Below are 13,930 nucleotides of genomic sequence, written 5' to 3'. Positions count from 1 at the left end.
CAGCACACACATATACACACATGGAAAAGCTGTCAGAGTAAATCGGTTGCATGCAGCCGCGTCGACAGTTTGTAACCTAAGTTTTTAATTGCCTCACTGCCAGCTGATGGTGCTGATGTGAGTGCGAGAGTGTGTGTGAGTGTGTTCTATATGTGTATCTCAGATATGAAGCAAATTACTGAAAATAAATACAATTTAGAATACACACATACATGTGTTAGATGCTAGTATTTGAGTGTGTGTGTGTGTGTGTCGAAATGAAGCGATGGGGTTGCTAATAAAAAAACTCAGAGTTGTCCTTAGACATGCCACTGAAACCGAAGCTTGGCAGCGAGAGTTTCGGAGAATACCAGCTGCAAAGTGGGCGGCGAGGTGTGGTGCGGTGTTTTTGGAGGCGTGGTATATCGTGAAACAATCACCTTTAGAGCGTACACCTTGTCAGCGGAATCAGTTAGAGAGCTGCTTCCTCTTCTCTGGTTTTGGGCAATGTTCAGCGCTAGTTTTGCGCTTTTATGTTTTGAGAAACCAAAGCCAGTTTCATTCGGGACGAGCGTACGTGCAGTTTTGCCAAATATTCTGAGCGGGCTAACAACTAACAGCCAATAGCTAACAGCTAACACCGAACGGGTAACAGCAACAACAGAACAATTCAAGCGAAAAATCGTAGCATAATTTCAGGCGCCTCATGAGTCGCATGCAAGCGTAAGTTAATGCAAATAATGAAAGGCGTGTATTTTGTGTTTTGCTTTATTTCCTTTTCCTTTCTGTTTTGATTTTCATATTTGTTTACATACTGTTTCGCGTTTAACGTTCGTTCGTTAGTTCGTGCACCCGGGTGCTAATAACCTGCCCCACCGCCACCGCCATCAATAGCAACAGCCGAGACGAACTGACTTTGTGGCAATGGCAAAAGTGTTACCCTTGTGGGTGTCGCCACCTACAAATTGCTTAATTTGTTGCTACCAACTCCGAATGTGGCAGTCACACAGCAACATGGATGTGTGGCTGCGGCATTGCCTACTTAATTTTGGCACATATTCACGTGTCGTAAAGTTTGTGCCTGGCAATTAGTAACCAGGTAACTGCCAGTGGCAACCATTACAGTTAAAGTTCTAACCATTTATTGTCGGGGGCGCACATGTGAGTAACTTGCTATCTATGCCGCATGATGATACGCTTAATTCTACTATCTCTCAGTTCAGTAGTTCTTGCACTTTTGTTACTTTTTTATTGCGCAAGTAATAAAAGATTTACAGCAGCTCCCTCGCTTTGTTTTCGGCACTAAAGTTGCTGCCAAAGCAGCTTCTTTTGCTTTTATTAACTAAACGTGTTGGCAGTGTTACCTCAACCATTTTGTAATTAATCCTGATAGGTAAATTTGTTAAATTTCGTAATTAATACTAATTTCATAAATTTAATAAAACAATTAGGTGTACGTTGAAAATTTCTTGTCATTTGATAATTATCTCAATCACTTTTATAAATGTCTTTGAAGGCTTTACAATTTAATTGAATTGAGTTGAATAATTGAATTGATTTGATTCCAAAGAAATTCAGTCAACCATGTAAACTTTACTGAAAATTTGAGCACCTAAACATTAACTTAAAATATTATCTGAAGCATTAAAGGGCATAAATTATGTTATAATATATAATTGAAAAATATGCAGTTGAAAGAAAACAAAATAATTTTTTAAATTGCAATTAAAATGTGTGATGAAGTTGAATAAATTAAATGTTAAATTTATGCAGGTATTAGATCAAATCATATAATCACTCCAGCTTAACTAATAAAAAATAAAAAATTAAGTCAAGAAATTTAATATATTCAGAGCAAGTTGGTGATTTTCTTCTTATTCTTATAATCAGATCAGGCTGGATTGTATTTGATTAAATTAGCACTTAAAATATGTAATGAAGTGGAATACATTATATAAAATTATGTTGGTATTACATACATATATCTCTATTAAATACAAATTATATAATCAACGTATTGACTGATTAGGCCCATTAAGTAAGTCAGATTTGAGTTCGAAGCCAAACTAAATTGATTGATTATTTGCAAAACGATTCTATTCGATTCTATGATCTATCTAACAATTATTTGCAAAACGATTCTATTCGGTTGGCACGCGCTGTAGTCTAAGTTCGACACAAGCATGCATTCCATGCACTACCTCAACACAATTAGAGAACTCAGCTTGATGATATGAAAGTATTGGAAACTATTTGGTAGATTCTCGACACGTGACTCTGAGGGTATATCAATTTAATAAATTCAAAACTATAACTGAGTAAATACAAGGTTTCGCAATCGAACGCGAACTTTGAATACGCTTCTGCAGTTGCTTCATAGAAGTAAATATCAGGCAATAAATTGTATAAATGTTGTTAAGAATAGAAAGAAAGAAGAAAAGAGTTTCGCCAAGTGTCGTAAATGCAATCAAACTACTTGAACTTTGGCTGTAAACCGCACAATGGCCGCGATTTCGTCCTTCCGGTGTGCCACGTTGCAGGTGTCGCAAAGTAACCGATCAAAAGTCATAAACTCGAAAGGCTTCGCGTGCCGGCAGTGCTCAAGTAATTTCCCCAGACTAGGGCGCGTTCATATGCCAACACTCTGCCTGACTAGGCTTCAGCTTCGGGCCTGGGCCTCGCGATGACACCCACGTCTCCACGTCGCCGTTGTTGCAATTGGAGCGCTGCCTTTGGGTTTATGATAAGCGACACGCAAAGCGGAAGGCCAACAAAAAACGTTTGGCGAAAAACCAACAAAGTCGCCGACAAAAACTTTTCTGTTTTTTTTTTTTTTTTGATGATGTGTGGATGCCCGGGGAGGCACCGACAGTGAGTTCAGATTTAAGGCACATGCCCAGGAACAGTCAGAGGCACATGCATAGACATAGGCACAGGCCGAAGCTCCTCGTGTCAGCATGTCAGTGCCGATGTCGTCGTCATTGTTGTTGACGTCGCTCGGTCGTCCTGTCAGTGTGCAGATAGCAGTGCAAGGCATTTGTTTTCCTTTTGCCGGCTGGCCGCGATTTTCCAATCAAACGCGTGTCGTCTAAGGAATTGTGATATTAACCAAGATGTCAGGCACTGTAGCGGCGTCCAGTTGGACGTCAATGAAGACGCGGTATGTGCAGCTCTCAGCTGGTGGCAGCAACACTGATTAGTCTTTGTGTTTCACTTGCAGCATCACTGCGTCTGTACGCACCACCAATCGGATGAATGCCTTGCTCTCGGAGTCCATGTTAAGTCGCCGCCGTGCGCTGCAGAACGGCGGAGAGGGCGAGGGTCCCGTGGGCGAGGGAGGCGAACGGAAGGAGAAGCCGAAAAATGATTGGAAATTCTTTCACACCAATTTCAATATGGAACGTGCGCACAAAATCATCGAAGATTGCATTGAGGAGCGTCTGCTGTGGGATCGCTTTAGCCGCAGCTACGACTCGTGGCGCGCTGTTCAACTGGTCGAGGGTCTGTCGGCGGAGATACGGGATCGGGTCAAGAAGCTAAACCACAGACGGTGAGTGGTGCACACTTATTGCCAATTCAATTCCACCACAAAACAAGCCAAATGACCCCAATTGTAATTTGCAGCCATCGCATTGTGTGCCTCTTGTCGCTGGTGGAGAAGCAGAACCAGGGCATCTATCAGAGAATGTGCCATCTGATGGACGAGAAGCGTGATAATTTCACTCAGCTTGTTTTCGAACGACCCACGTACTTTATGATTGTCGTCTTGTATCTGGTCTACAAGGATTAACCGAAAGTGAAAGTTGTGAAAGCTTGCAAGCTTATAAAGCTTCGCATGTAAAGCTTTGTCCAGCCTTTGCACGAACCAGTTGCAATTGTTTGTTTTTTATTTTATTGTTACTTACCCGTAGTTAAGACATGCTCCATAGACTTAGAGATTAGTATATAATTTAAAATGTAGTCGAATAATATTAAAAAAAAATGAACTGCTGAACTGAACAACTTGTCAATTCAAAGGCCCCGGCGAGATTCGAACTCACGATCTCCTGTTTACTAGACAGGCGCTTTAACCAACTAAGCCACGGCGCCGTTGTGTTTTCATCGGGAAAAATAGTCAATTTAAGATAAGAGGCCTTCAAAATTGGTGCTACCTAAAGCTATCTATAGCGTAGTACCTGGAAAGTCCATTGTTTAAATTAATATTTGTTCAAATGTTTTTGGTTTAAACATAAAGATAATGATATCTTTCTCAATGGAGTACACACTTAAATTTTCTAAATTTAGACAATAAAATACCCCATGGAGAATGTGCGGCATATATATGATATAATAACATACGGTATGTTGTGTATGTAAGTATATAAATCTATCTTTAGAAAAAGATAAATATAACATTTGATTTAATGAAGCCTTCACTTCGATAGCGCTGTTAAACAATTTTTATAAGTATTTTTTATAATTATATTCTATATGATATTTGATTTTATTAAGCTTTGAATTTTTTTTCTAGTTTCGTATACGTAATATGTATATTTCTAGGGTATGATATATTACTTTATACTATATTAAATTATATGTCGACAACGTTGACAATATTAAAGTATATGCAGGGTATGTGGTAGTTGGGCAACTATTTTTTTGCGCTCTTATAAAATTTATTATATTGATAGGCCCTAAACTTATTGAGTCTTATCAGTTGCCACAGTGATTGGCGATTTACCTGTCTAAAAAAAGCAAAACAGTAGTGGGAGCTTTTCCGATTGGAGCTTTTTTCTACACTCACGGCACTTTAGCAGTACTTTTAGCAGTTCATGGCACCGGGCAATATTGCTGAATTTAACGATTATTGAAACAATTATTGCGGCAATTGAAACATGTTAATGGCAAGCGCGTCAGTTGGTGTGCAAACACAACAGCAGGAACAACAATAGGAAACTTTAATGGAGCTGCCGTCGGCGGAAGAGGAAACAAACAATAAATGGCGCGCAAATAGCAAATGGCAGCAGAAGGCGCAAACTGTTTGAATTTGCCATTTTGTAATTGGAAAATACGGAAATTAAATTAAAAAAGGCACCTAACTCCCTCACACTTTCTATTGTTGGAGTTAGTTGTAGGCCCCGGCGAGATTCGAACTCACGATCTCCTGTTTACTAGACAGGCGCTTTAACCAACTAAGCCACGGCGCCTTGGGAGATGCGCCAACCAGATAGAGAACAAGAGCTACGGACTGCCGTGCGGAGTTCGGGAAAAATCATAAATAACTGTGCGAGGGCACACAGATACTTAAAAGTATCTCTCATATGTGTGTGTGCCAAGAAAGAAAGCGGCAAAGAATAAAATAGATACTTATGTTGTCGTCGTCATTGTGGTACAGAGCAAAAGTTTTATTGTTCGGCCCCTGAACTAGTTATGTAATCTATGCCATATTTATCTACAACTTGTGCCGCATCGTTTTTCGTTTGCCCAGTCGACAAAGTATCTATAAGTAGACATATCTCTCTCGGCTGTACAAATACTCGTACTACCAACCAACAACAACAGCAGCAGCAGCAGCAGTGAGCGCACTAAACGAAGTTTTACTTGATGCTGAAGTTCCAGTTACCGCCTCGCAGGCATGTTTGTCTATATTGTGGGTTTGCTGGGGCTGAAGAAAAATGCAAATGTTGGCGCTGCTGCTTCTGCGGCCAAATGGAAATTATTTGTACTTTTGCGGTCGGCACACACAAGTACAGTGCAAACTCAAGCACTCGAATGTATCTTTGAGATTGCTGCTAAACAGAAACAGCCCAAAGGCAAGAAGCCATCCAGCCAGGCAGTCAGCCATCCAGCCATTTCCCCCACAGTTTGCATTGTCAAAGACTTGAGTAAGTAAAGTAGCAAATACAATACTCAACAACTCACCCGTTTATACTTTCAAAGCAGGTGCGACCACTCTTTCAATAGATCCGCATCTATTCACATAAATCACCAAAACTTCAAACAGTTGCTAAACACATTAACGCTAAATACCATTAGACACAATCCCATCCTCCCCCCGTATTGATTCTGATACCGATGTCAATTGCCATTCCCTGTCAACCCTCATGGACTGGTGCAACAGTTAAGTTAAACAGAAACACGCACGACAACTACGCCAACTCCAACTCTCGAACTCTCGATTGCTATAGCAAACTAATTGCCCGAAGTTAGTTGCTCATCAAATTGCCGCATCATTTTACGCAGATTTTTATCGCACATCGAATGTCTGCCACAGCAGCTGAACCAGCAGCAACAGCAGTTGGCCAGTTGACCAGGCCCAGACCCAGACCCGGACCCAGCTAACCGAACCAAAAAGTATCTAATGCGTTTCCTGTGTTACAGCCATGTTCTGATGTCTGATGTGTTTGTTGCCTGTGTATCTGGCAATGTCTATCTCTTTCTCTGTGTGTTTCTATACCCTACGCCATGCGGGCAAAGGAATTTAAGGACTGAAATTAAAACAAAACAAAAGTATCTGCAAACAGTTGTAGTTAGTAAAGTATCTTTGGGTAGAGCATTACCAGTTCGTTGTGCTGATGCTTGCTGGGATTCTCATGTAACATTGTAATTTGGCATGGCATTGAAGCGAACGCTTATCAGCACATGACTCCAATAAATTCGTTTTTGCCGTTTTCGGCGCTATCTCACTTAGCACAAGGACTGAGGCGCATTTAACCCATGTAGCCTTAGCCCAGAGAGAAACAGGGAAACGGGGGCGCAACTGTAACATAGCTCGATCTCAATCCATAGTTTGTTTGTCTGCCAATGCGCAGCAATTGAGTTTTTACGCATTTCGACAAAAAGGCTCCAAGAGGGAGGATGTGAAAACTGTGGCCGCCAGCTCTTGCTTTGGGCTGTCAGCTCCATGGTTTGTGTCAAGGACTTTTCTGATTCCTCTTACTTCTATTTTCTTTTTTTTTAGGGTATTTCCGTGTGTTTTGTGTGGGAGAGACAAATCTGCTTTTGTTTTTATCTGATTCCATTGCGTATTTAGCTGTAGCGTCTTATCCTGGTGGGAATGCGTACATTTGTATGGCGTCCAAAGTCGGATTAGTATTTTGTGGAGAGCACAGGGATGGTAAAGCAAATGCTGGGATATTTGTAACTTTAACGGGCATTCTCTCAAAATAAAAATGCACGTCATTAATTTGAGGCAATTGCCGCGGCACAGTTGAAATTTTGTAATTATTACGAAGGGGCCACAAAAGTGCCATAAAAGCCGCCGAGCGCCAATAATGTTAATTGAGCTACATTTCAGACGCAATTAGTAGACAGCAATTTGACCAAGTTGGCCAAACAAATAAAATAAAAATGAAATACATTCATGGCTGGGTGGCTCTTCAATGTTTGTCCACGGGGGGAAGTATAGCTGAGCAGCACCAATTCCGCCTGAAATTTTATAAAACAAAGTAGCTGATATTCTAGGAAAGCGAAGATACTTACTGTGTGAAATGGCGTTTGCAGTGATTCCAATCCTCGATCATGTTGCTGAACAGCGAGTGTAAAAAGATGCGTATTAGTATCAACTCCACAGAAAGATCATAGTGCAACTGATTGTGGCAACGCATCGGCACCAGATATCGCAGTCTGGCTTGGGTGTGATTCATCATGGCTTGCACCTTGGCGCCAAAGTGTTCGTTGTCCACTTTGCACATCTTCACCTGCTCGTGACGCTCCAGACAGATGCCAAAGAATTCGATGGCCTTCTGCTGGAAACTCTGAAACTTCTGCACCTCGCTGGTCATCTTGCCAAGACATTTGTTCAGCTGGCCACGCATCGCTTCCAATACTTTGATTTGACTGCGTGTCGTTTGCAAATGTTGCATCAACTTCTGTAGCTGGCACTTGAGCACACAGTTGCTGCGTCGAAGTTGCAGCAATAGCTGCTGGTTGGGCGTACGAAAGGATTCGTCCTCTAGTGGAATGGGATACTTTTGCTCACATGGATCTGGAGGTGTTATTAGCAACTTGCTGCGCAGAAGCAGCAACCGCCCTTTGATGGACTCCAGTTCATCGTAGGCCAAATCGTAGTCGGGCTCTTCAGCTGCGAAATGTGTGTCTTCACTGTTTTCAGTGATTTCAGCCTCCTCTTCGACTATTATGCCGGGGGCGTGGCACTTGCCCTTGTACCAAGAGTCTAAATTTCTATAATCCATCACGAAAAAACAAAAACTTGAACTCGAACTCGAACTCGAACTAAATTGTGGGTGATTAAATGAAACTAAATATGAATTGTTGACAGCAACTGCTGAGATCGTAAAATCAAATTCCATTTTCTACTTTCCCCCCTTTAATTGAGTTAAACAAATCTGTTTTCGCTCGTTTCACTTTCAATTAAATAAACAACTTTTCTCCATCCTTTGATGCCTTTGCCTGCTGTTATGGCATTTTAACCCCTAATTTATTAATGACTGCCGGCATTCGTCAGCGCAACGACAAGGACTCAAAAAGTTCATATTTCAAAAATGGCTGCTTAGCAAGCAACAGCCAAAAAAGGATAAAGGATAACAGAAGGGTTGGCAGACGTTGACACGCCGACGAAATTATTGGGTACCATTTGATTAATGACACTTGCGGCCCCAAACGCTAGAGGATGGGATGGTAGGAGGAACGCTTTAAGCTCGAATCGTTTTACTCAAAAAATTGTTGTTTGCCTGCATAAAATATTTGCACAGAAAGTTTCACTTTTCGCCAAGTCTTGTCACGTGCAGCGTGTGCAGCCTGTGCAAACTATTTTATCGCATATATCCAAGAGCCCAATTCCCAACCCCCTGCATATCCATATCCATATCCATGACGATGTCTCTCTCGCTCTGTTTGGTGGGGTGAAAACAGCTTCCCCGAAGTGGAGTAAGAAAATTTCTGCATGCCGTTGCGCATTGTGACATGGCAGATGATTTGTCGGAACATGTGTTCCTCCAGCTGTGGCATTGACACAACTCCTCGACTGCCTGCTGACTGCCTTCTGCCGCTCTGTCTGTCATCTGAATTTCAGGGCAAGTGGAACTGATACAGATAAATTAAATTTCGTTGCCAGTCCAGGAAGATGTACATTGAACTTGCATGCCAGCACGAATTTTGATTCCTGTTCAACTTCCCACACTCTTTCTCCTTCTCCTCTGTGTCTGTCATGTATTAGTTTCTGTTTATTGACGATTGTGCTAAGAAGGAACGGACGGGGGAACAAGTTCAACGTGTGGGAGCGCCAGGTTATTGGCATTATAAACACGTATCCCGAAATGAGAGCAAAGCGTGTTGCATATTGCTTTAATAACAACGTACAAAATTGGTTTATTTGTGGCCTTAACGGGTGCTGTGATATGTTTTCAATGGTTCAGCTTTTGAAATATGTATAATCAATAGCTCATGAGTGAGATAACTACACATATAAAGGTAGCTAGTTGTGTTGCCAATAACAATGTTGCAAGATTTAGAAATTGTATAGGAATTTCAACTACAATATTATTATTTATTTTAAGCAATTTGTTAGAGTATGATATTTATTGTTAGTAAAAAAATGATTTGTAGTTTGTTATTAATTAATTTCGAAATAAAGTATGCAAAATATTTTGGTATTTATTCACAAGTTCAAAAATAAAATTAAATGCAAATCGCCGATCTGTTTGTTTGAACGAATATTGCAACTTAAAAATCTTGTACATTTGGAAATAGTATAGCAATTTAAGCTGTTAATTCTTATTTCAAATTGTAACAATGTTTAATATTTAATTAAAGAGTCGCCGAATAAATTAATTTATAAATTAACAAGAAAGAAACCTACAGTCGAATACGGTATTATTCTTAATATTTTTTTTTAAAAAATATACTCTAAAAATACTAAAATATACCGAAAATATATGAAGACTGGTTCAAGAAAATTCTGAAAGTTCTGCGATGAAAAAGGGTTAATACAAATAGTCAAAATTGAGATGAAAAGGTTTCTGTTTCATTTTATTTAAATATCGTAAAGCAAATTAAATCAGTTTAAAATATATTTAGAGTGTTGGTAGTAGTAGTGTGTTGGTAGTATATTTATATAAATTGTAGTACTAAATAAAATTTAAGTTTTTTAAGCTAAAACAGAATCTTAATAATTTTGAAGTGTGCATCAGCGTTGAAAACCTTCAATACTTTAGCATCGTGGCTGCCATACTTTGCTAATATGCAAAGGAATATATTGTTATCATAAATCACAGCACACACACACACACACACACACACACTGGCAACAGCAATTTGTTTATACTTGCATGTATACGCATGTGAATCGACATCGCGGCATAAATCTGAATATGTTACCCAAGCGCATATAATCCCAGAGCAAACGTGACTCAATTATATGGCGACCAGTGTAGGGGGCAACACAGCAGTGCAACTGGGAAGAGGACCACCCAACTTTTTATGCCGCCCCCTCCATACGCGCAGCTGCTAGCTGCTAGATGTGTCTCAGATTTCATATGGAATCTTTTGCAAAAAAAACAATGCATAATTCTGTTGAATAACAGAAGCGATGCGAAGCGTAGGAAAAACACAAACAAATTTATGTGAAAAACAATAAAATTAAATTGTTTTCGCATTCGACATTCAGCGCTTGGCACTCAGCGCTCAGTACTCAGCAGTCAACGGCATTGGCAGCCGCTGCGAAATAATGAACTCATCTAGATGAGAATAATAAATTTTTGAGTAATGTGGCAGCCAGAAGCGGAAATGCTTGCCGCCATTTTATAGCGCAGCCACTTGAGTGTGCGAATGCGTGTATGTGTGTGTATGAGTGAGGAAAGGGAGAAAGAGAATTCAAAGAGCTGAAACGCAGAACCAGGTCGTAAACCACAAGTGCTCGCAACTGGCAGCGACTTTGTCACATTGCCACATCCTGCCCGAAGCGCGAGTTGCAGAATGAAGTCGCAGCCGGAGTTGGAGTTGCAGCTGTATTGGAGTGTTTAACTCATGAACGCCCACTTTGATTTCCATTTGAATTGGGCGCGCAGACGGCGCAGGAGCCACTTGTAATGCCAACATATGTGGCTCGATTTATGGCCCTCCGTCATCAAGCGGAATAGCTTTAATAGAAGCAGACACACACGGAAACATTTTCAAATTAAACACAGTAGGTGATAGAAGAAAAAAATTACACTAAAAGGAAAACATAAACTCAACTCTCGTTACAGAAGGTGAGGATGATCTACCAACATTCGACTTAATCACAGCTGCCTCTCCGGTTGCAGGTAATGTCCCAAGCATTGACACCACTGCAGCGGCATGTGGCCGATGGCATCGTCAAGTTCATCTGTCGTGGCAACTATGACAAGGCGCTGGGCACACTGAACTACATGGCTGGTACATTCCCGCCCCAGGAGGAGAGCACACTGCGTCGGCTGCTGAAGCGTCTGCAGCGCAACAACAAGACAATGGACTCGCTGCCTGTTTACAAAGTGCTGTTGCAAGAGTTGCCCGATGTGGATGCGAATTTGATCAGACGCATGGATACTCATATACCGCATGAGGTGCTTGGTGAAATCTACGATCAGATGCACTCGCAAGACTTTGAGCAGTTCCAAGTGCAGCTGGAGCACTTGCAGCGGGTGGAGTACAATGTGATGCGACACACTTTAATTCTTTACGAGCACTGCACCAAGCTGAAGGCGGCGCAGCGGGCGTTGGACAAACATCACTTGATGTCCGGCATCTGTTTGGAGTTGTATGTCCTTTATTCTCTCATTCTACCACTTGGCATTTATTTGCTCACTTTTTTATTTTGAGTGTTTAACGGAAATAGTAAAAAATTGTTTGTTCTGCACACTTTGAAACACTTTCACCTGCTCTTACTCTCTCTTTTTCCCTCTCTTTTCGTCTGTTTCTTTTGTTGTGCTGCTCGGCAGACGTTTCAATTAAATGCTCGCAACGTTTGCCAATTTGCACGCACACATGTGACTGCTTCTGCCCCCTTTGCTTCATCTCTTCCTCATCCCCTGGCCAGACTTGGCATTTGAAAAATAGATTTCTAAAACGTTTAAGCTGCTGCATGTGTCTTGAATTTTAAACTCGCAGCTTCATATTAAAATTGCGGCAAGGTAAATGCAACCTAGACGTTGCCAACTTCCTGTCTCTCCCCCTCTCCTCTCCCTCCTCCAACCCTTGTCATATTATAAGATGCTAGCTACCCCAAATGGAGCATATGCCTCCGCCGCCAAATAGCACAAACGTGACCAAACTTTTTGTGACTCTTCTTTGTGCATTGTTGGCAGGCGATCATTTATCTTAAATGCCAACGCCTGGAATGGGGAACGTTTCTTTGTGCTCGAGCTTGCGCTATGCCGAGTGCTGTGTCCTAACGTCTTCTTTTGGCCAGGCACCGAGGCTGGCCATATGCTAGGCAACCAAAGGCATGGTCGCCTGGCAACGCAAGGGAAGTCTCTAAAGGTGCACGCGGGTTGCTTAATAAGCGGACGCTTCACCGGAAGCGGATTCATGAACTTAAGCGGCTTTAAAACGCAGGACAACGCCTTGCTGCTGCCCTGAGTTATTATTGGATCCGACTTGGTCGGCGTGACCAATGAGTTTACTAGGGTAAGAATGATTTAGGATAGCGCGTGTCCTGCAAAATTATAAAGAAAAGCGAAAACAGGCAAAAGTTCAAATGTAAGAAATACCAAAAATAAATTGCAGATTTGTAAAAAGCAAAAGAAATCAAATATTTATTTACCTGTTTAATTGCTGATATTTGTGCAGTAAAACGATGACTGAAAATATTGAAAGGAAAGAATATAAATAATGTGCAAAGAATAAATAATTGAAATAACGACGCAAAATTGACAATTTAAATAGAAATTAGTTATTTAAATTGTTATGTAGAAAAACGAGAATTTTTATAAGAAAATTCTTTTAAGAGTACGTAATACAAATAGAAAGTCAAAGAAATAAGGAAAACATATCAAAGAGTTGAAAAGAATTTAATTGTTTATCATTTTTTTTTTTTTTTTATTTATTATTTTATATATGCGAAGTGCAAGAAAAATATGAATTGCAGTATAAATATAAATATTCAACATTTTAAAATAAGCAATGAAAAAATAGCAAGAATTTTAAGGCAAGAATTTTAAGAGTCAAAGCGAATTTCATTATACACATTATTTGTGCAGAAATATTGGCTTAACGATGATAAACTATTAACTTTAATTTCAAAGCAAATTGAAAAAATATTCAAAGTTATTTCTTACTTATTAAAAATACTTGATAAGAGTGATGAAAGTTATGGCAATCATAGAAAAATGTTTAATATTTAAAGTTATATTCTTGCCTCTATTTGAAAGGGCATAATAAGGGTAGATTGATGTGCTGAGAGATGCGACTTAAATGCAAATCTTTGTGTATTTAGTTTGAGAGTTTGTTGTCTGAAAGTGGCCAAAGGAATTTTGTGCAGTAACTGCTGGAGTTTTCCTATAAACACACAGCTGCTTATAAAACTTTTCGAAAAACAATTACAGAGCAAACATGGACAAACACAGAGAGAGTTGTTTCATCTTTTGCATATAACTTAAGAGGAACTTTTAAATTTTTGTTGTTTGCCCTCCGACTTTGTGCAACGAGAACTTCTGCTGGCAACCCACGTGAGTACATATACATATGTGTGTGTGTGTGTGTTTCCTTGCAGCACCTTCTTTTTCGCCCGGCAACGTATTAAAATTGCAAAAATTTTAATCTTTTTGAAAAGTATTTTACATATTCTATAGATTCAGTAGTAGGACGTAAATGTATAATGTCCCTATTGGGTTTTACTCGAGTATAACCAAGAATTTATGTATGTATTCAGGCATCACAATTTCCCATTCTCGCACAGCAATAAAAGGCATATCCTGTATAACGTTTTTACCTTCCTCTACTTCACCGCCCATCGCCCACCGCCCATCTCTCAATCGACATTGGCTGGCAACGT

At 40.3% G+C, this 13,930-nt stretch overlaps 3 protein-coding genes and 2 non-coding genes across 6 annotated transcripts; 2 read left to right on the top strand and 3 right to left on the bottom strand.

Moving 5' to 3' along the window:
* Positions 1-461: 461 nt before the first annotated feature.
* LOC117569725 (dynein light chain Tctex-type protein 2B) lies at positions 462-3,899 on the top strand. Of its 2 annotated transcripts, none has more exons than XM_034250997.2 (3): positions 462-702; positions 3,200-3,529; positions 3,604-3,899. In XM_034250997.2, exons 1-3 carry the CDS (start codon positions 686-688, stop codon positions 3,767-3,769), a joined length of 513 nt encoding a protein of 170 aa, XP_034106888.1. In that variant the 5' UTR covers positions 462-685; the 3' UTR covers positions 3,770-3,899. The 2 variants fall into 2 exon arrangements, with proteins under 2 accessions (XP_034106888.1, XP_034106887.1); XM_034250996.2 differs by lacking the exon at positions 462-702 and adding an exon at positions 2,926-3,139.
* A 95-nt stretch (positions 3,900-3,994) lies between these two features.
* On the bottom strand, positions 3,995-4,068 carry Trnat-agu (transfer RNA threonine (anticodon AGU)). The gene has a single exon. It is a non-coding gene; the product is annotated as a tRNA-Thr (tRNA).
* Positions 4,069-5,091: 1,023 nt separating this feature from the next.
* Positions 5,092-5,165, bottom strand: Trnat-agu (transfer RNA threonine (anticodon AGU)). Its single transcript has one exon. It is a non-coding gene; the product is annotated as a tRNA-Thr (tRNA).
* A 1,972-nt stretch (positions 5,166-7,137) lies between these two features.
* LOC117568481 (uncharacterized) lies at positions 7,138-8,221 on the bottom strand. The gene is made up of 2 exons (XM_034249168.2): positions 7,441-8,221; positions 7,138-7,386 (listed from the first exon to the last, which is right to left on the bottom strand). Exons 1-2 carry the CDS (start codon positions 8,151-8,153, stop codon positions 7,338-7,340), a joined length of 762 nt encoding a protein of 253 aa, XP_034105059.1. The 5' UTR covers positions 8,154-8,221; the 3' UTR covers positions 7,138-7,337.
* Positions 8,222-11,073: 2,852 nt separating this feature from the next.
* On the top strand, positions 11,074-11,796 carry LOC117569086 (uncharacterized). The gene is made up of 2 exons (XM_052003975.1): positions 11,074-11,168; positions 11,223-11,796. Exon 2 carries the CDS (start codon positions 11,226-11,228, stop codon positions 11,754-11,756), a length of 531 nt encoding a protein of 176 aa, XP_051859935.1. The 5' UTR covers positions 11,074-11,168; positions 11,223-11,225; the 3' UTR covers positions 11,757-11,796.
* Positions 11,797-13,930: the final 2,134 nt, after the last annotated feature.

Source organism: Drosophila albomicans, chromosome 3 (genome assembly GCF_009650485.2).
Source record: "Drosophila albomicans strain 15112-1751.03 chromosome 3, ASM965048v2, whole genome shotgun sequence".
Taxonomy (NCBI): Eukaryota; Metazoa; Arthropoda; class Insecta; order Diptera; family Drosophilidae; genus Drosophila; species Drosophila albomicans.
This window is presented reverse-complemented; position numbering and strand designations above follow the sequence as displayed.